The sequence below is a fragment of the Anticarsia gemmatalis genome, chromosome 9 (assembly GCF_050436995.1).
Source record: "Anticarsia gemmatalis isolate Benzon Research Colony breed Stoneville strain chromosome 9, ilAntGemm2 primary, whole genome shotgun sequence".
Classification (NCBI taxonomy): Eukaryota; Metazoa; Arthropoda; class Insecta; order Lepidoptera; family Erebidae; genus Anticarsia; species Anticarsia gemmatalis.
This window is the reverse complement of record NC_134753.1, coordinates 8,392,721-8,411,373: the sequence shown is the minus strand read 5'-3', so window position 1 is coordinate 8,411,373 and position 18,653 is coordinate 8,392,721. Positions and strand designations below refer to the sequence as shown.

Below are 18,653 nucleotides of genomic sequence, written 5' to 3'. Positions count from 1 at the left end.
TTAAGTAATGCGCTGATGGATATAGGCTCTGCAGTGTTCACATCCGGTCAAGCTTACGTGGCACTGTCGAGAGTTACAAGTCTGGGCGGTTTACATCTAATTAATCTCGACACCGGAAGTATTAAAGCGCAGAAATCCGCAATTTGCGAATACAACCGATTAAGAAGTATTTACCGTCCAGACTTGTCAAAAATTGTAACCTCAAAGCCGCCGAGAAAAACCCATAGAGACAGGGAGTGGGCTTTAAGAAATAGTGTAGCTGAAGCTCAAGAAGTAGTACCGGAAAAGAAAAAGAGGAAGACTACATACAAAAATAAAAAAGTGTCAAAAAAAAAATCTTAAAAAAAAATCGTTCGAAGTAGATGGTACAGGCAAACACACAAAATGGCCAAAATTTCAAAAACTATGATACTTATGCCAAAAATCAATTTTAATTTTTAGATCAGTCGGGTGGTCGCCCAACCGCTGGTAAAGGATTATCCATTATTTACACCACACCCTGTATATAAAATTAAATTGCTGTTCGTTAGTCTCGCTAAAACTCGTGAACGGCTGGACCGATTTGGCTAATTTTGGTCTTGAATTATTTGTGGAAGTCCAGAGAAGGTGTAAAAGGTGAATAAATTTGAAAATGCGCGGTATTCATTAAAAGCGTGAGCGGCGCTGCGCGGGTCAACTGGTCCCATATAAATATATACCTATATAGGATTACCAGGTTATATTTGCAGTTAATGAATCTTATTATTACTGTAGTATAATATAAAATAATAGGTGTAGATAGGTACCTACTATATGAGACATAACAGGAGGGGGTATGTGAGTAAGGGTACGTTTAGCCCATGAAACTAAACGACATTCCCATAGGAAAATATGTTGAATTATAAGAAAAAACGTATTTCCATACAAATTGGACTTATGTTCGTTCTACAAAAAGAAGTGAGATGCCACCAAAAACATTCTGTAAAAACCTCAAGTCTCGCAGCTCAGTCTTTCTGGCGTAAAAAGTGGTGAGATCTATATAATACCAAGTCGATTAATCTATTTCGTCTCTACTTAAAGGACCTGCTGTCTTAAGTTATTACATATGTTATTATCATGCCAGTATTAAAAATATTTTACGTTAAAACAAATAGATCGACTTGGTCATCGCATGAAAACACAAATTCGCCATTAAAATTTCGGGAGCATTTAACTTCTCGTCGTGCTGTGTAGTGTAATACATACAAATCATGCGATGGCCAGGACGATCTATTTGTTTTAACGTAAAATATTTTTAATACTGGCATGATAATAACATATGTAATAACTTAAGACAGCAGGTCCTTTAAGTAGAGACGAAATAGATTAATCGACTTGGTATTATATAGATCTCACCACTTTTTACGCCAGAAAGACTGAGCTGCGAGACTTGAGGTTTTTACAGAATGTTTTTGGTGGCATATAATTTAACATTGCCTCATGAACGAAACGTAGTAGTGAAAAGTGATTGTGGTCAATACAAACATAATTATGTATATAGAAACAATTAATTGCCTATAAAGCTACTTTATAACTTAAATATAATAGGTTGTGTAATCTAATTGTGTTAATTGTGAGATATTGCCGTCGCTTGCTAAATATTCCTAGGTATTCATCGACATTATTATGAAATATTCTGTACCAAATTATCAAAAGAGGGCTGGCGAGGGCATGCAAGTAGCTACTTCCAAGAATCACAAATATCTTAGAAGCTTATATATAATCCTTACTTTATGTTGAAAACATCTGTATTACACATATCGAATCATGTATTCTGTACATTATTGGAGTGTTTACAAAAGACCGTGATGAACTCATAAGCGTGTATAATCAAACTGAATACTCAAACAGATATGTATTATAGTGAAAAGATTCCGGACATGGACCAACAAGGGCGGGATTAAGTGTGCTAAGTCATTCGGAAGAATTGTTTAACGCTATCCAAATAGCGGCGTTTGAAACGCGAAAAGACCCACTAAGCAGATAATTTTCGATAGAGTCGGCCTTATGAACCGTCAATCAACTGTGTGTAACATTGAATGAAGATTTCTACGCGATGAGGTTAACAATACCACCATTGATGTCGAAATCTATTCAAATTTCCTCTACGCTATACTTGCCTTAGATACAATATGTAAAAGAAATTCGTTTTACCGTCGAATCGATACTCATAATAATATAAGATATCTTTTTCAAGTACCCAAGCAAATTTGTTTACAAGATATTTCAGATTATAATATTATTATAATTAATATGTCACCGCTGAAAAGTGTAATGTATTACATATGGACACATATAATATTTTGTTACTGCGAATCTTTCCTATTTCCCAGTTTAATAAAATAAGGCGTTCTTTTCATACGTAACTAAAATGTGTGTTTTTTCCCAAGAAAAGTTCTAATCATTATGAAGTATGTGTACTTGGTCGTCCTAACCTTTAATATAAGCCTAGTATTAACGAATTACCTATAGGATTAAGCAAAAGAATAATGTATTTCAGTTTCAGTAAATCTAAGACATCGATTAATAGTTACTCTTTTTATTTAATTGTCCATGAACTAGTGAGACGGGTCGCTTGCGGAATAATTTCTCCATCGCCTAGTGTCTAACACAACGATATAAATAGACAATCAATGTATCAGAGGTCAGTTACAACCGGACTTCCTCTCTACAGTTACAGCAATAGTCTTCAGACGAAACAGGTGTCTAGTAGTAGTGCTTCAGCATGAGGGTGCTATTAGTGGTCGGTGTTTTGTGCCTCGCGGCGATATGTACCGCTGAGCAGGCCGACGACATGGCGGTAGCCGCTTCTCACCATCACGAGAAGGGTGGCGGCCACGAACACCATGGCGATCACCATCATCACCATGAAGGCCATGGACACAAGGGTCATAAAGGACACCATCATCATCATCACGGTGACCACGGCCATCATGGCAAGCACCATCATCATGACCACCATCACGAACATGGCGGCGGCCACAAGAAGCACTGGGATGAGCACGACCACCACGGTGACCACCATGAGCACGGACACCACCACAAGGGAGAGAAACACGGCCACCACGAACACCACGACAAAGGTGAACATGTCGACGGCTACCACAAGAAATACCACAAGGATCACTTCCACAAGGACCATCACTTCCACGACGGCCACCACGATGAAGGCAAGCACCACAAGCACGGACACCACCACGGACATCACGAAGACCACGGCGGCCACCACAAGAAGGGCGGACACCACCACTCCGGACATCACGAAGGCCACCATGGTCACCACGGACACCATGACAAGCACCACCACGACGAGGGCCACCACGGACACAAGGGTCACCACGGACACGAGGGACATCACCACCACCACCATGATCACGGCAAGAAGGGCGAACATGGTCATCACAAAGACTGGGGCTTCCATCACGGCAAGCACTAATTGTACAAAGTTCTTTGATTGTTATCAGTTATTAAGAATGGAAGTTGTTATTGTTGTTTATATTTTTATACAAAGTAAATAATATTTTTTCATAAACAATATTTATAATTATACATTCATTCCTAACACACCCAACAAATACTAAACGAATAATATATAAATGACTACGATAAATAGGTAAGTAACAATAAAATATTGAAGAAAATACAGTATAAGGTAACAATAAAACCGTTCTACACGCCGATTGCCAATATGTCATAAGCTATTTCAATAACGTGTAATTAAGAAACATATTTATTTCTAAGCGAAAAACTGTAAGACTTGACACTGACTGAAAACGACGAGTGAAATATTTGATGCAAAGAAGAATTTACAATTTAAAACACATCATATGAAAGTCTATAAAGAGTAACACTTACACCTTAATTTACCCAATAGCTACATAGGCATAGTTATCACTATTTATTGTTACCTTGTAGGATTTAAAGCATTTTTTAAACAGCATATTGGATCTTGTCGATCAGCTACAATAATTGTAATATATAGAACGTAATTATTACGTTCTTTGTTGTTTAAGTATGTAGTACTCAAAGTACCTAATCTCCGAAACTACTTTTATATTTGAAAAATATCATGTACCGTATTGAAAAGCGTTGTATTATATTGTGTATACTTAATAGACACAGACTATTCATATTATACGTACTTACGTGCAAATTACAGAAAGTTAGGCAAAGGCAGGCGGTCGACAGTTTAATTTAAAGCATTTCAATCTAATTCTGGAATAAATCATTTTCAAGCGTCATAATGAAACCACAATTCAGTAATTTTCTATTGAATGAAACCTAAATACGCCAGATATAGATAATATCTGGCGTATTAATGCCCTAGAATTGCTGTGTATAAAGGATGCCCATACTAAACGACAGCGCAATGCTCAGAAAGAGCATACGAAATGAATGGACTCTCATACTAAAAATTTGGCCTCTAATAGCTTTAGAGAGAGACAGGTGGAAGGAATGAAATGATATGTGGCCTATTCCCTGCAATGGCACACTATGGACTAATTTATACAATATGGACTATTAATAATAATAATATACAATGATAATAACCTATTATAGGCATCATCAATAAGGATATCTATAGGTAGTCGTTCGGAGGTAACTGTTCGGTATATGGCATACCATCACGAATAATCTCTAAGTACATAGTCCTTCGGCAGCCGGTTTTATTAAAACAAAATAATCAACTTTACGGGAGTTCATGTACTGTTTGTAAGTGACCACAATATACATAGAGCTTAATCATAAAGCCAAATGGGTATTTATTTTTATGGTCATTGGATTTATGGGTGTGGATAAATTACCTGATATTATTAAAGAAATTCATAGACGAATTGGTATTCTGAGAGAACAAAGAAAGTCAGACATCAATTTTGATGTGTACAGTCAGAACAAGGTAATTGTTTTTGATTTAACAATGGTGAATGATTTCTATAAAAAATCTACAACCCTTCACAAAGGTAAGAATTTTTCTTTTATATTGATATATGGATTATTATATACCACTCTCACTGATAAAGGAACAGTAACCAGTTATCCGATGATGTAGATACCATTGCAATGTGGTCCTAAAGTTGGGATCCCTAATTTATTATTACTCGACCCAATCAAGATGAGTTAAGGAAAGTAAAATATAAGACATATATTTAGAAAAGTAACTACTTATTTATTTCATTTGTATAAAAATATAAACAACAAAAACAACGTTCATTCTTAACAACAATAATTGATAACAATTAAAGTAATTTGTACAATCAGTGCTTGCCGTGGTGGAAGCCCCAGTGTTTGTGGTCCTCATGTTCGCCCTTCTTGCCGTGATCATGGTGGTGGTGGTGATGTCCCTCGTGTCCGTGGTGTCCCTTGTGTCCGTGGTGGCCCTCGTCGTGGTGGTGCTTGTCGTGGTGTCCGTGGTGACCGTGGTGGCCTTCGTGATGTCCGGAGTGATGATGACCGCCCTTCTTGTGGTGGCCGCCGTGGTCTTCATGATGTTTGTGGTGGTGATCATGTTTGTGGTGCTTGCCTTCGTGGTGGTGGCCGTCATGGAAGTGATGGTCCTTGTGGAAGTGATCCTTATGATGTTTCTTGTGGTATCCATCAATGTGTTCACCTTTGTCGTGGTGTTCATGGTGGCCGTGTTTCTCTCCCTTGTGGTGGTGTCCGTGCTCATGGTGGTCGCCGTGGTGGTCGTGCTCATCCCAGTGCTTCTTGTGGCCGCCGCCGTGTTCATGATGGTGGTCGTGATGATGGTGCTTGCCATGATGGCCGTGGTCACCGTGGTGATGATGATGGTGTCCTTTATGTCCCTTGTGTCCATGGCCACCGTGGTCATGATGGTGATGAGCATGGTGCTCATGTCCGCCACCATGACCGTGATGGTGGGAAGCGGCTACCGCCATGTCGTCGGCTTGCTCAGCGGTACATATCGCCGCGAGGCACAAAACACCAACTACTAATAGCACCCTCATGATGAACTCTACCGAACTGCTGGAGTCGCGGTAGATAACTGTCCAGAGGAAGTCCGGTTGTAACTGACCTCTAAAACATCGATTGTCTATTTATATCGAACAAGTAAACTGATTGATGTAATATTTGTATCCGAACTAACTCACGGTCAACTTCCAGCTTGCCGTAAATGAATGACTCTCGAAAGTCAGTTACTTTTTTTGTAGTTCACAACTACAGAACTTAATTATGGTGAGTACTATACTATCTAGGTAAACCTCCGGTTTTTAACATGTGTTTGAACAGCGGTATTCGTATTGGTTGATAAACATTATTCATTTATAGGTATACTGTGACATTCTCAGTAAATAAATTAGTTTATAATTAATATTAATTTTAATACAACAATTGCCAAATTCAGCCACTGCCAAAGTATTTTTTCAAATTCAGGTTTCGAGATGGATCAATATATAAAAAGTAAATTTTTGAAGCCAGTTGAAAATGACCTTGTTCGTTTGTGTCCTTGAACTCTAACATAAGGTGACAGAGAAACGCACAATGTTGACGAACCGACAAAAAAACATTAGGCACGGCACACAAAAACGTCACAATTACAATATTAACGGAATCACATTTTATAAATCTTTACCCGACTATTTCTAAATAAATATTACACACGTAGTTATTCATATATTATGTTGACCATATGTTGGTAATTTTTCGCACTTACGACAGAATAATAATATGTAATTTTGTATACCTATGTAGGTATTTACTCTCCAAAATTGGTATTTAGGTACAAATTTTCATTGTATAGATTAATTGTTCATTACCTGTATATCGAATTCAATAACAAATGACTTATTTTACTTAATTAATTAGAATGTGTCAGCTTAGCCTTTCTTCCAAGCTATGTTGGAGTCGGCTTCCAGTCTCACCGGATGCAGCTGAATATCAGTGTTTTACATGGAGCGACTGCCTATCTGACCTCCGCAACCCAGTTACCTGGGATAACACAATACCCATAGATAAGACTGGTTGTCAGACTTTCAAGCTTGTGACTACTGTTAACGACTGTCAAAGATCTTCGAATATGACAGCCGGGACCCACAATTTAACGTGCCTTCCGAAACACGGAGGAACTCGATATGTATAAGATGGTCACCCATTCACAAATCAACCTCGGCAAGCATGGCTTAACCTCAGAGATCGATCCGCGCGGCTGTTGTTAACTAAGCCACGAGCTCCTCTAAATAGGCTAAGAGAACCTTGCTCGAGTACCAAATTAAGTGTATGACTGCTTGTCACGAGATTATCTTCCTATATCTTCTCTTCTCACCGGCAAATCAATAAGTTTCTTCTACATTGCAAAATTAATGACAACCAATTGAAGATTTTAATACTGGAATGCGCACTGTTATCAACATACGGGTATAGACCAGAAACCGGTGGTTAAACTGCACGCATTGAAACATCGGTTTCAAATGGAAAAACATGATGTTACCTACGAGTGCAATGACCATCACATCATAGTCATTATTAATGGATATTAGTATACGCGGTGTTCCATTTGTAGTGCTCACTGCTAGTGATACAATACCTCGTATCACCGGTCAGTGCCTTTACATTGTTCAAGTCATAAAACACTTTTTTTTTACAAAAACAAAATAGCTATCAGCGCTTAAAATTTTCGGTCTCTTTATTTAGTATGTAAAACATATAGTTCTTCTGTTTTCTTTGAGTTGAACCATTTAAATTTAAGTTAAATTAATTAATCTGAATAAATTAACAAATGATTCTTCATTTAATTAATAAATGTATTTTTAGCGCTTTAACGTGTGTATTAATGACTCAAGACTATGATATTATTTGAGTTCATTTTGACCTATATGACTTGTCAAGTATTAACCCGTAACTGAATTCCATACATACATAGAATAGATACACACATCAAACCACGCCTTCTTCCCATAGGGGTAGGCAGAGACTGGAGAACGCCACCTGGTACGATCCTTACAGACCTTGCTTCATTCATTTCAATCACATTCGTCGGGTACATCTTGTCATTAAGGATCGCAGGTAATGAGTATTACGCACTTGACCTTTATGCAAACCTTCACCGTTATGATCTGTGTATGTCTTGCAAACTGATTTCCTTTGTCGCAAAATAAGCGCTAGGCAAAAAAAAATGGAACAAAACAAGTAAGTATTCCGTCAGATCGTTAGACAATATCAATTATTTATTTAAAATATATTATTAATTATAAGAATTTGCAGTAGTTATTACTAAATTAGTCGTGATGTTTTGTACTTACAACATTTAGCGTATTTGAGGCGCCCATAGCCAGTTGCACTCACCGGTCGGTAAACGATCTATGGGTTAAGCAACCATTAGCGCGGTAATTCCATAGATGGGAGACCGCATAGTGGTATATGAACTGGGCGTCTCCGTGCTTCGGAGGGCACGTTAAAAGTCGGTCCCGGTTGTTGTCTACTAAGATAACAGTCGTTAAGCCACGTCAAAGGCCTCCCGGGCGGCTTGAACAACTCTGACACTAGGTTGACCACTAACCATACGACAAACAGACAAACAAACAGCGTATTATAGCATAGGTATTATTTACAGATAAGTGATGTATGTAATCCTTGAAACACCATGCGTGGCATCAGAACCCCAGAACACTAGGATGTGAAATAGTAGCTCAGGGATCTTCAATGTTCGACAAGTTAGAAGTGGTCCATGAAACGTCTCTTTACGGTCCTTCTACGCAATTTGTTACTTATGCGATGTCAATTATTAAGAAATTGATTTAAAATCAGTGTACCTATTGCAGTGTAAAACTTAAAGTAAACAGTCTAGATCTTTGTTATGATTTAAATGAAGGTTGGTTTTGATTATAATTTATCTATAGATCATCATAGGTTGGCAAACCAAAAATAATTAAAAATTGTTATACTTACGTAAACATTAAACGAAACGGGACTGGATAAATTTTTCCCTTGTAATCGGAAAGCGTAAATTAGCGTAATTATGAAGAGTGACCTTAGTATACACGTGCATCAAAGTATGTTTAGGGGTAGCTACTGAAGCCACAGTTCTATATTATTATGTTCTTGTTGCTTGTTACTGTTTGTAGAGTACAAGATATTGCAAAATAGTATACTATCAAAGAGTTATACTTACTTAATTAAGGTATATTATCAGTCATACTTAATGATCATATGGGAAATATGTATAACATACGTAGACATAACTTAAAACGGATTTAGGTTTCGCGGGATTCTGAGACTTCAAGAGACCTTAGGACGATGTGTAGGTACGTGAAGTACTCATATCTCGACATGAGTATCGACAAGATAATCAGAGGTAAAATAAACATCACAATAATAATAAGTATACGTTTAGAAAAATACCTATTTACTTTTTATAAAAATATGAATAACAACAACAACTTTCATTCTTAATAACAGTAAAAGATAGGTAACAATTCTTATCATAATTTGTACAATCAGTGCTTGCCGTGGTGGAAGCCCCAGTGTTTGTGGTCGTCGTGGCCGCCCTTCTTGCCATGATCATGATGGTGGTGGTGATGTCCCTCGTGTCCGTGGTGTCCCTTGTGTCCGTGGTGGCCCTCGTCGTGGTGGTGCTTGTCGTGGTGTCCGTGGTGACCGTGGTGGCCTTCGTGGTGTCCGGAGTGATGGTGACCGCCCTTCTTGTGGTGGCCGCCGTGGTCTTCATGATGTCCGTGGTGGTGTCCGTGCTTGTGGTGCTTGCCCTCATCGTGGTGGCCGTCGTGGAAGTGATGGTCCTTGTGGAAGTGATCCTTGTGGTATTTCTTGTGGTAGCCGTCGACATGTTCACCTTTGTCATGGTGTTCGTGGTGGCCGTGTTTCTCTCCCTTGTGGTGATGTCCGTGCTCATGGTGGTCACCGTGGTGGTCGTGCTCATCCCAGTGCTTCTTGTGGCCGCCGCCGTGTTCATGATGGTGGTCATGATGATGGTGCTTGCCATGATGGCCATGGTCACCCTTGTGGTGATGGTGGTGTCCTTTATGACCCTTATGGTGGTGGCCACCGTGGTCGTGATGGTGATGTCCATGGTGTTCGTGACCACCGCCTTCTTCGTGATGGTGAGAAGCGGCTACCGCCATGTCGTCGGCTTGCTCAGCGGTACATATCGCCGCGAGGCACAAAACACCAACTACTAATAGCACCCTCATGATGAACTCTACCGAACTGCTGGAGTCGCGGTAGATAACTGTCCAGAGGAAGTCCGGTTGTAACTGACCTCTAAAACATCGATTGTCTATTTATATCGAACAAGTAAACTGATTGATGTAATGTTTGTATCCGAACTAACTCACGGTCAACTTCCATCCTAACGTAAATGAATGGGTGGCTCTCGAAAGTAAAACTCGTTTTAGTCTATTTAATTAAATACTTGCCTGAATTTTTCCTGATATTTTCGCAGTTATATTACAGAAAAGAGCGTTTGATCAGCGGTTTTCTGACATCATACATAATGTCGTATACCTGCCAACTGTAACTTAGCTTCTAAATAAAAAAACACCAGTTTCTTAACATGTAAATATGTAATTCGGAAGTGGTTCTCTGGCGATATTTAAAATTTATTACAAAGTTTGCTAACTTCTATAATTGGTATTACGGTACGTATATTAAAAGCCATAGCCATAACGGAATAAGGATGCTGAAGAAGTGAATGGCGTAATGATATGAATGTTTATTTAGCTAGTCCAACTATATTTCTATAAAAAAATACAGATGACTACTTTGATGAAAATAAGGATTAAACTTGTTGTCAGTTCCTGTGAACACAAAGGATTAGTTTTGATGCATTAAGAAAGAGACCAAAAGTATATTATTCGGCATTTCTTTTTTGTTTTCTTTTTTAGATTCCTAAAATAATGTTAAGCTAGCTAACCTAACTTTAATCATTTTGAAACCTTTTACGGTGTTATAACGGGACGTTTATTCCATAACAAGAGTCTACTTAATAATCTATCGGTTTCAGGTAAAATGACATCAGCTACAAAGCACAGACACGTAGTGGACACGTAGGTAACCTAAAATATGTCTTATCAACACATTATAAAATTAGTAGTATCGAGTCAATTGTGTGAATTTGTAGTATAGTATGTTTGTTTTATGCATGTTTTCAGTAGCTTTGGGCGTGCATTATGCGTCTGTTTGCTATGTTCTATTACTTGCATAATTCGGTAACGACCGACAAAAGATCAAGCGCAGGAAGGACGGTATCTCTTCGGCGAACGCACATAGGTCAATGACCCCAACTTCCATACTCTGCCTAGAATTTGTTAGTCAGTACTAACAAATTCTAGGCAGAAAAACTCAATGACAAATGTACTTAAAATCTTTAGAGAAGAAATAGACAATACGCCTCTTCATTGGAGAAAATTCCTTATAGACAAAAATTATCGAATATGACACTGTTAAAGGATGACCTCGTAGGGTCCAGAGCAATGCCGCAAGGGGCAATAAGCCATAATTAAGCAATTAAGCTTTATTTAAGCTGGCTAAATAGCTTGTAGTTATACACAGCGGTTAGTTGGGATAAAAAAATATAGGGAAGGGAGAAAAAGAATTTACTTGTCCCGACCAGTGGAGACATCTGGTGGGAAATAGAAGAACTGACTATAATTTCAAAGTTTTCTTTAGATTACCTCTGTGAGAACATACTTATGTGCTGAAATAGAATTAAAGCATTGGTATCCTTAAAGTGCACGTTTGACGGCGTAGTAAACGTGGTCACTCTCTCACAAAACCGAAGTGCTCGCTTATGTGTAGGGTTCGAATTCCAACTAGAACTAATATTTGTGTGATGAGCACGAGTGTCTGTACTGAGTGTCGATGTTATTCTATCTAGTAGGAATCCGGTGGCAGTGTGTCAGTTGTCTAAAGGTATGATTACCTACTTTTCGTTTGATAATAAATAATGAAACAGAAATTATGTATTTATATTAAACAGTAGCCCTTCAGCCGTTTAGGAAACCTAAGTTTGGAAACTGGTTTCCCAAGTACCTAAATCCTGAAGTTGGACGATAATACAAACTATTAACTAACTAAGTTTATATTACTACATTTTAAAAAAATATAACTAGTTTAATTATCAATTTGAAATTGTGACCTGACTGACGGTATATGTTGTTGTTTTGCTAGCAATGTAATAAGTATATTTATAAGTAAAATACATCATGGACATATAAACAGATTTCTCTCCTGAAAGTATAATGAAGATACGACATTACCTACATAACAATAATAAACTACGACACGTCACGTGGATCTGATCGACAAAACAATTACAGCTTCATTCATATTGTACAATAATTGATAGATTGGTGTAAAAACTAAAAGTAGGTACAGCACACTACTGTATGCAATAAAAAAGATAAAAATCGATACACAGAATTAACAGTAGGTCCCAAACTAACTTAGGCCTGTACCTTGGGCATCTATCTTAATGTCTATGTATATCTGAATCTTAAAGTTCATATAGGTACGATTGGTATAATAAATCGTGTCAAGCTAGTACCTATGCTTCTCTTTAACTTAGTCAATACTGTACATGACTGGATGAACCGATATACTTCGAACGCCATCTATTGGGGGTAAAGCAAAAGATACGAAACTTCCTACAAAAAAAAATATCCTGCGTTTGGATTATTCGGCTCATTCTGTAGGATTTTACGTTTTTTCTCTTAAATAATTCCGACTTAAGGCCCCACAATACAAATAAATTTGTATTTTATTCAGTCATACCATTTTCAAGATTTTCATTATGTTACACTTACCCAGAATGCCTGACAGACATCAATGTAATTTATATTTCTAGATTTTATTTTAGGTAGGCTAATTAATTCTTGACATGACTTATTATGTAATGGGCCAAGTCCTGTAAAAAAAGTGATTGAAAACTTATGCTACGCCTTACTTTACTTTTATTTTATGTGAAATAAATATCTTTAATTTTTTATGAGAAACCCTTTTCATATAATATATTTTAATTTTATGTGATAGGTTCCAAAATTACTTACTTATACGTATATGATTTAATGTTTTGTTAATCATGTAGGTAGGTACTTGAATTTTTAGTGTATGTCCCTATCTTGTACTTTTCCTGGAAATAAACTTTCATCTTTTTTTTAATGGTCATTGTTTACTGCAGAGGTATTACTTGGTGTTGAACTTACGAACTTATGTACCTATACACAGTGATAAATAATCAATATAAGCCTATACATTTTTAAGCTATTACCATAAATAACGCACGCAGAAATTGAAATTGTTGGCATTGTATTGGTTACAAAAATAAACCGCTTAGTATCTTTATCTGACCTGGAAATCGAGCCTGCGATCACAGTGGGTGATCTCTGTGGCAGGTCTCTTCTTAAACAGGTACTGTTAAGCCTTCTAGTAACTACCTACAGTACAGAGATAAATGTTCAATGATTAGGATAAATACCTATGCCAATAAGTAGTTTTATTTTATAGTTTAGGGTATTAAGTTGGTGAGATAAGTATAAGGTGGTATATGTAATACTACACAGTGCGTAACTTAATCTCGAACAAGTTAGGTATTATTTTCAAGCCTACAGGATAGAAATAGTATGCTAGTATCATTGGATTATACTATTTGTCAGTAGTGCTAGTAGGCTCTATCGATACTGGTAGGTAACCACAATAATTATTTTTTGCGTAGGCCTTTGAGTATGTCGCAATATCAGAACTTGTAACAAGGCGCAACGGTACCGAGCTCGCCGCCGTGGCGTCCTTGCCCGATGGTTTCACTGAGTGCAACCCGCTAATTTTATGATATAAAATGCGGCACAGCCGGGTTTACAGACAGTTCAATCTGAGTAACCAAATATACAACAAATAGCACAGGGTCGTAGAAAAGAGGCACAATGAGGTCGCTGGTCGCCTTTGCCGTGTTAGGATGCGCCTTGATGGCCTGTTCAGGCCGAGAAATTGGCGAGAGTGATCTCGTCGCTGCGGCGAGCCATCATGGCCACCACCACGAATCTGGCGGCGGCAAGGAGCACCATGCGCATCATCATCACGAACATGGAGAGAAAGGCCACAAAGGACACAAAGGACATCACCACCACCACAAAGGCGAACACGGCCATCATGGCAAACACCACCATGAAGGCCATCATCATGAACACGGAGGCGGCCACAAGAAACACTGGGATGAGCACGACCACCACGGTCATCATCACGAACATGGACACCATCACAAGGGCGGCAAGCACCACCACAAGAAACACCATGACAAGGGTGAAGAAACTGAGGGCTACCACAAGAAATACCACAAGGACGAGTACCACAAAGACCACCACTTCTACGATGACCACCACAAGGAAGGCAAACACCACAAGCACGGCCACCACCACGGACACCACGAGAAACACGGAGGAGGCCACAAAAAGGGCGGTCATCATCATTCCGGCCACCATGAACACCACCACGGCCACAAGGGTCATCATGATAAACATCATTACGACGAAGATCACAAGGGCCACAAGGGCCACCACGGACACGAAGAACACCACCACCATCACCACGACCATGGCAAGAAGGGCGGCCACGAAGACCACAAACACTGGGGATTCCACCATGGAAAGCACTGAAACCATTACCATTAAGTTATGTTATTACTGTTTATTTTGTTACTTTATGCAATTCATTCTTGTAAATAAACGAAAACTAATTTAAAACATGTTTATCATTTACTGCAACGAGCATAATGTATCAACAGTACAAAGACGAAACTAATTTAATTGCAATAAGAAATAGAGGTCAACTAAACAAAGTTAATAAGTAACAGTGTTCTGGCGGTCTAACGGAACTAATTCAGTTTAACCATAACACGATGTCGTCACAGCCACCGCGCCGTCGCAAAACCACTCATCCAGAAATCTGCAGCAACGATTGCAAAAGACCACTCTGTAATCGACACCAGATGAAAGCGAACTTATCTATAAAATCGAAATGCGGAAACAGTTTTGACACTGTGGTCGCAGCTTTGGTCGCGGCTCCGTCTCTGACCGAAAGAGACAAAGTGAGTTAGATTTATCAATAAATATTTTGCTCTTAACTTTTATTAAAGACCTATTGTAAACTTATTTAAATTATACTCTTCTCTTTGTGTTACAGGCATGAGGCTCTTACTTTCACTAAATCTACTTGCATGCGTGGTGATATTCACTTACGCTCGAAATGTAGCAGAATTAAAAGGTGAAAAGGCTATCGAGCAGAAGCCAGCGGCCGAAATAACAGCGCCCACCGGCGGTGATCTAGCACCAGCTGGCAGCGCTTCGGACCAGGCGATAGCCGGCACGGAACACAAAAAGGCTCAAAACAGTCACCACGAATCAGGCGGCGGTCACGAACATCACGCGGATCACCACGAAGAGCACGGAGACAAGGGGGACAAGGGATACAAGTCACACCATCATCACGACGAGGGTGATCACGGCAAACACGCCAAACACCACCATGAAGGACACCACGACGAACACGGAGGACACAAGAAGAAACACCACGACGAACACGACCACCACGGTGAACACCACGAGGCGGCACATGGACACAAGGGAGGCAAATTTGGACACAAAAAGGGACACAAGAAAGGTTCAAAAACTACCGGTTTCCATCACAAATCACACAAAGATGAATATCACAAGGAACACAAATTCTACGACGACTTCCACAAAGGCGGCCACCATCATAAGCATGGTGACTTCCACGGCCATCATGATAAAAAGGGAGGTCACCACAAGAAGGGTGGACACCACGAAAAGGGACATCACGAGAAGCATCACGGCAAAAAAGGCCATCACGACAAGGGACATTACGACGAAGACCACAAAGGACACAAGGGCCACCACGGTCACGAAGAACATTACGCCCACCACCACGATCACGGAAAGAAAGGAGGCCATGCTGCCGGCAAGGAACATGGTTACAGCCACGGCAAGAAATCGTAAGATGGAAGAAAAGACTCAACCTCATTGTGTGTTATGTTATGTTCTTGTTATTTGTTATTGTTATGTTTTGCAACAAGTCATTGTATATAAAAGTTTACGTAAGGATTTTTTAATTTAAATTAAAAGTCGATTCTACGTACATGTTTTGATTTAAAAAGAGACTTCACAAAAAGTGTTCGAATATGCCTGGGAGACAGGGCTTCAAACAATGTTAAAACTGATTGATATTTGGGAGATATCAATGAGAAAATTATCTAGTTGAATTAACAGAGTAACAGAATATTTATTGCAGAGCTTTGCACTGGTATTTTTCAAGTTCAAAAATTAATAGAACTAGGGTGAATAAGTGGAACTTATGAAAAACCATGTCCAATAATTTATTTAAATATAATAGAAACATTGGTTCAAAAAGTGTTTCAAATCATGTAGCATTTATGAATATTATTTAAAATTATAAGGAGAAAATAATTTTAGGTGAGTTGCAGCAAAGCAAATATTAAATGATTGAAATATTCCATTTACATGACTGGACAATGGACATGCAAAATTAAGAAATCAACAACACAAAAACATAACTAGTTTAGAAAAAGTGGCGGCTGGAGCAATCAGAGCAAGAACTGACACACTTATATTTGTTTAGATTTTATTCAGCAGCAAAGTATTGCATAAGATTTACAAAAGTGTCATCAATGGAGCAAGATGATCGAACTCTATCTTCTCAGTGATATTCTTAGTCTTAATGTTCTCATCTTGGTTGGCAATGAAGATGAGGTTGCCATCATCTCTCCATCCATACTTTTTCACCCAGTGCTTCAAGGTCACATCTAAAAAAATATTTTCAATATGTAAATATGATATGACAGAGTTAATTATGAACCCAACAGAGGCATGTAACATTGTTCTATAGTCCTATCACTTAGAAGAGAGCTTTTGAACACACAATTTATCAAAAGTATAATCAAGATTTAAGAGGTTTTTCCAATTTACGTAATACTTTTAGCTAACAGACAATCATCTGCTGTATAAGTGACATACATTCTAAATTCAAAATTTTGTACATCACTGCCAACCCATGCTTATCATGTAGGCTATGGACTCTCCACTAAGTTGTTGGACTATATTTATTCTGTAGTGCTTACCATCAATGCCTCCTAATAAGTTAGCAAGGTTGTTCTTATCAATGGTCTGGAATGTGATGCCAACAACATGGCACACAAACTTTCTTATGGAGTCATGGAACCCACTGATGCGATTGCACAATTCAGGCATTTGATGAACACGGTTCCAAAACTGAGCAAAGTCGCACTGCTCCAAGATATCAGCCAAGTATTTGATTTGTGAAATTGTTTCATTTTCAACCTGAAATATATGGATAATTAAAACAACATCAAGTGTTATTACATTACAAACCCTTAAGCACTTGTATGGAAGGCAAATACTTATATAGAACTTAACCATGTCAATTGTTAAATTATGATTAGGTTATATTTAGTATAAACAACATTGCAGTTTTAATATCAATAAATAAATTGATATTAAAACTGCAATGTTGCTTATTTGCAGTTATGGGAAAGATATTCTTAGTCAATATACATATGCATATCCCTGATTGGAATCTATACTTGTGTTATGAGCTTCAAAAAACAAAGTCTCTTGATGAAAATTGTTAACAATTAATTCAGCTAAATTAAATGAGTTAAGTATAAGCAAAGTTTTCTAACCATTAAAATAAACGATATGATGTTCTTGACATTCAGGTAAGAATTTAAGTTCAGTAAAGTTAAATTATAGATAAGTACAAACTGTTTACAATCAGTAAAGTATAGGATACAAAGTTCTTGACTTACCACAGATTCCAGCAAAAGACACTTGCATAAAGTGAAGTCTGTGTGAGGAAAGTTAGTCAATGCCTTCAGTAGGATTTGGCACGTGATATCAGCGTTGAATTTCTCCGGGTTGAACTGATAGAGTTTCAGTACCGCTAGATTAGCTTCCAAATCGTACGTATTTTCTCGGGATTGCATCTCAACGTACCTCTCCAATGTTTGGAGGTTGGCAGGGTTGTATCTACAAATACAGGAACATTATAGTTATTTAAGTATATTTTGAGTAACGTTGTATTATTGTTAGAAAACAGTGTACGATTAGTACAAACATAACCTCATACGAAATCAATAAAGATTCATGAATTACCTTTCGATACTCTTTAATATGGTCGCAACCGTTTGTTTCATAGTTTCTGCCATTGTAATTATCTAATAAATAGCACAACAGAGTGAAAACAATAAAAGCAACTAGCGTGGCATTGGTTGACTCAAGTTGCGACAAAATGACAGATATCGATTGACAGCCGACAGATGACAAATCTAGCGACAAACCGCAATGACAGAAAAGCTATTCTGCCACTTGGTAAACGATATTTAACCGGCCGTGTCAGTGAAGGATGATAAATTAAAGTACCTACAAATTGTGTAAAAAAATCCTAATCCCACAAATACCAAGATTGAAATTTGGGATCCAGATTAGCTGTAGCCCTGCTTGGTATCTACTGCACACCATAGGTACACTTCCGTACAAGGCTCAAAAGACTACATAAAAAACTAAATAAGATGACACTCTGATTGTAGTTGATTGAAGGCTGTATGGGTTTAGTTGCCT

At 38.2% G+C, this 18,653-nt stretch overlaps 5 protein-coding genes across 5 annotated transcripts; 2 read left to right on the top strand and 3 right to left on the bottom strand.

Annotated features, from left to right (window-relative positions):
- Nucleotides 1-2,672: 2,672 nt before the first annotated feature.
- On the top strand, nt 2,673-3,553 carry LOC142975576 (uncharacterized). The gene has a single exon (XM_076118511.1). The coding sequence runs from the start codon at nt 2,744-2,746 to the stop codon at nt 3,452-3,454; it is 711 nt and encodes a 236-aa protein (XP_075974626.1). The 5' UTR covers nt 2,673-2,743; the 3' UTR covers nt 3,455-3,553.
- Nucleotides 3,554-5,164: 1,611 nt separating this feature from the next.
- On the bottom strand, nt 5,165-6,048 carry LOC142975521 (uncharacterized). Its single transcript, XM_076118432.1, has one exon. It carries the CDS (start codon nt 5,982-5,984, stop codon nt 5,274-5,276), a length of 711 nt encoding a protein of 236 aa, XP_075974547.1. The 5' UTR covers nt 5,985-6,048; the 3' UTR covers nt 5,165-5,273.
- A 3,314-nt stretch (nt 6,049-9,362) lies between these two features.
- Nucleotides 9,363-10,240, bottom strand: LOC142975540 (uncharacterized). Its single transcript, XM_076118455.1, has one exon. It carries the CDS (start codon nt 10,179-10,181, stop codon nt 9,471-9,473), a length of 711 nt encoding a protein of 236 aa, XP_075974570.1. The 5' UTR covers nt 10,182-10,240; the 3' UTR covers nt 9,363-9,470.
- A 3,593-nt stretch (nt 10,241-13,833) lies between these two features.
- On the top strand, nt 13,834-16,130 carry LOC142975265 (uncharacterized). Its single transcript, XM_076118006.1, has 2 exons — nt 13,834-14,634; nt 15,163-16,130. The coding sequence occupies exons 1-2, from the start codon at nt 13,908-13,910 to the stop codon at nt 15,993-15,995; spliced, it is 1,560 nt and encodes a 519-aa protein (XP_075974121.1). The 5' UTR covers nt 13,834-13,907; the 3' UTR covers nt 15,996-16,130.
- A 491-nt stretch (nt 16,131-16,621) lies between these two features.
- Nucleotides 16,622-18,348, bottom strand: eIF3k (eukaryotic translation initiation factor 3 subunit k). Its single transcript, XM_076118556.1, has 4 exons — nt 18,189-18,348; nt 17,843-18,062; nt 17,135-17,354; nt 16,622-16,819 (listed from the first exon to the last, which is right to left on the bottom strand). Exons 1-4 carry the CDS (start codon nt 18,239-18,241, stop codon nt 16,668-16,670), a joined length of 645 nt encoding a protein of 214 aa, XP_075974671.1. The 5' UTR covers nt 18,242-18,348; the 3' UTR covers nt 16,622-16,667.
- Between the last annotated feature and the right edge of the window lie 305 nt (nt 18,349-18,653).

Bases quoted from the DNA above. Each gene is read 5' to 3' on its own strand.
- eIF3k (XM_076118556.1), bottom strand. From the start codon at position 18,241: ATGGCAGAAACTATGAAACAAACGGTTGCGACCATATTAAAGAGTATC. The intron at 18,063-18,188 runs GTAATTCATGAA...CTGTATTTGTAG, and splicing joins ATATTAAAGAGTATCGAAAG to ATACAACCCTGCCAACCTCC. The intron at 17,355-17,842 runs GTAAGTCAAGAA...CATATATTTCAG, and splicing joins GTCTTTTGCTGGAATCTGTG to GTTGAAAATGAAACAATTTC.
- LOC142975265 (XM_076118006.1), top strand. From the start codon at position 13,908: ATGAGGTCGCTGGTCGCCTTTGCCGTGTTAGGATGCGCCTTGATGGCC. The intron at 14,635-15,162 runs GAAACCATTACC...TTTGTGTTACAG, and splicing joins ATTCCACCATGGAAAGCACT to GCATGAGGCTCTTACTTTCA.
- LOC142975521 (XM_076118432.1), bottom strand. From the start codon at position 5,984: ATGAGGGTGCTATTAGTAGTTGGTGTTTTGTGCCTCGCGGCGATATGT.
- LOC142975576 (XM_076118511.1), top strand. From the start codon at position 2,744: ATGAGGGTGCTATTAGTGGTCGGTGTTTTGTGCCTCGCGGCGATATGT.
- LOC142975540 (XM_076118455.1), bottom strand. From the start codon at position 10,181: ATGAGGGTGCTATTAGTAGTTGGTGTTTTGTGCCTCGCGGCGATATGT.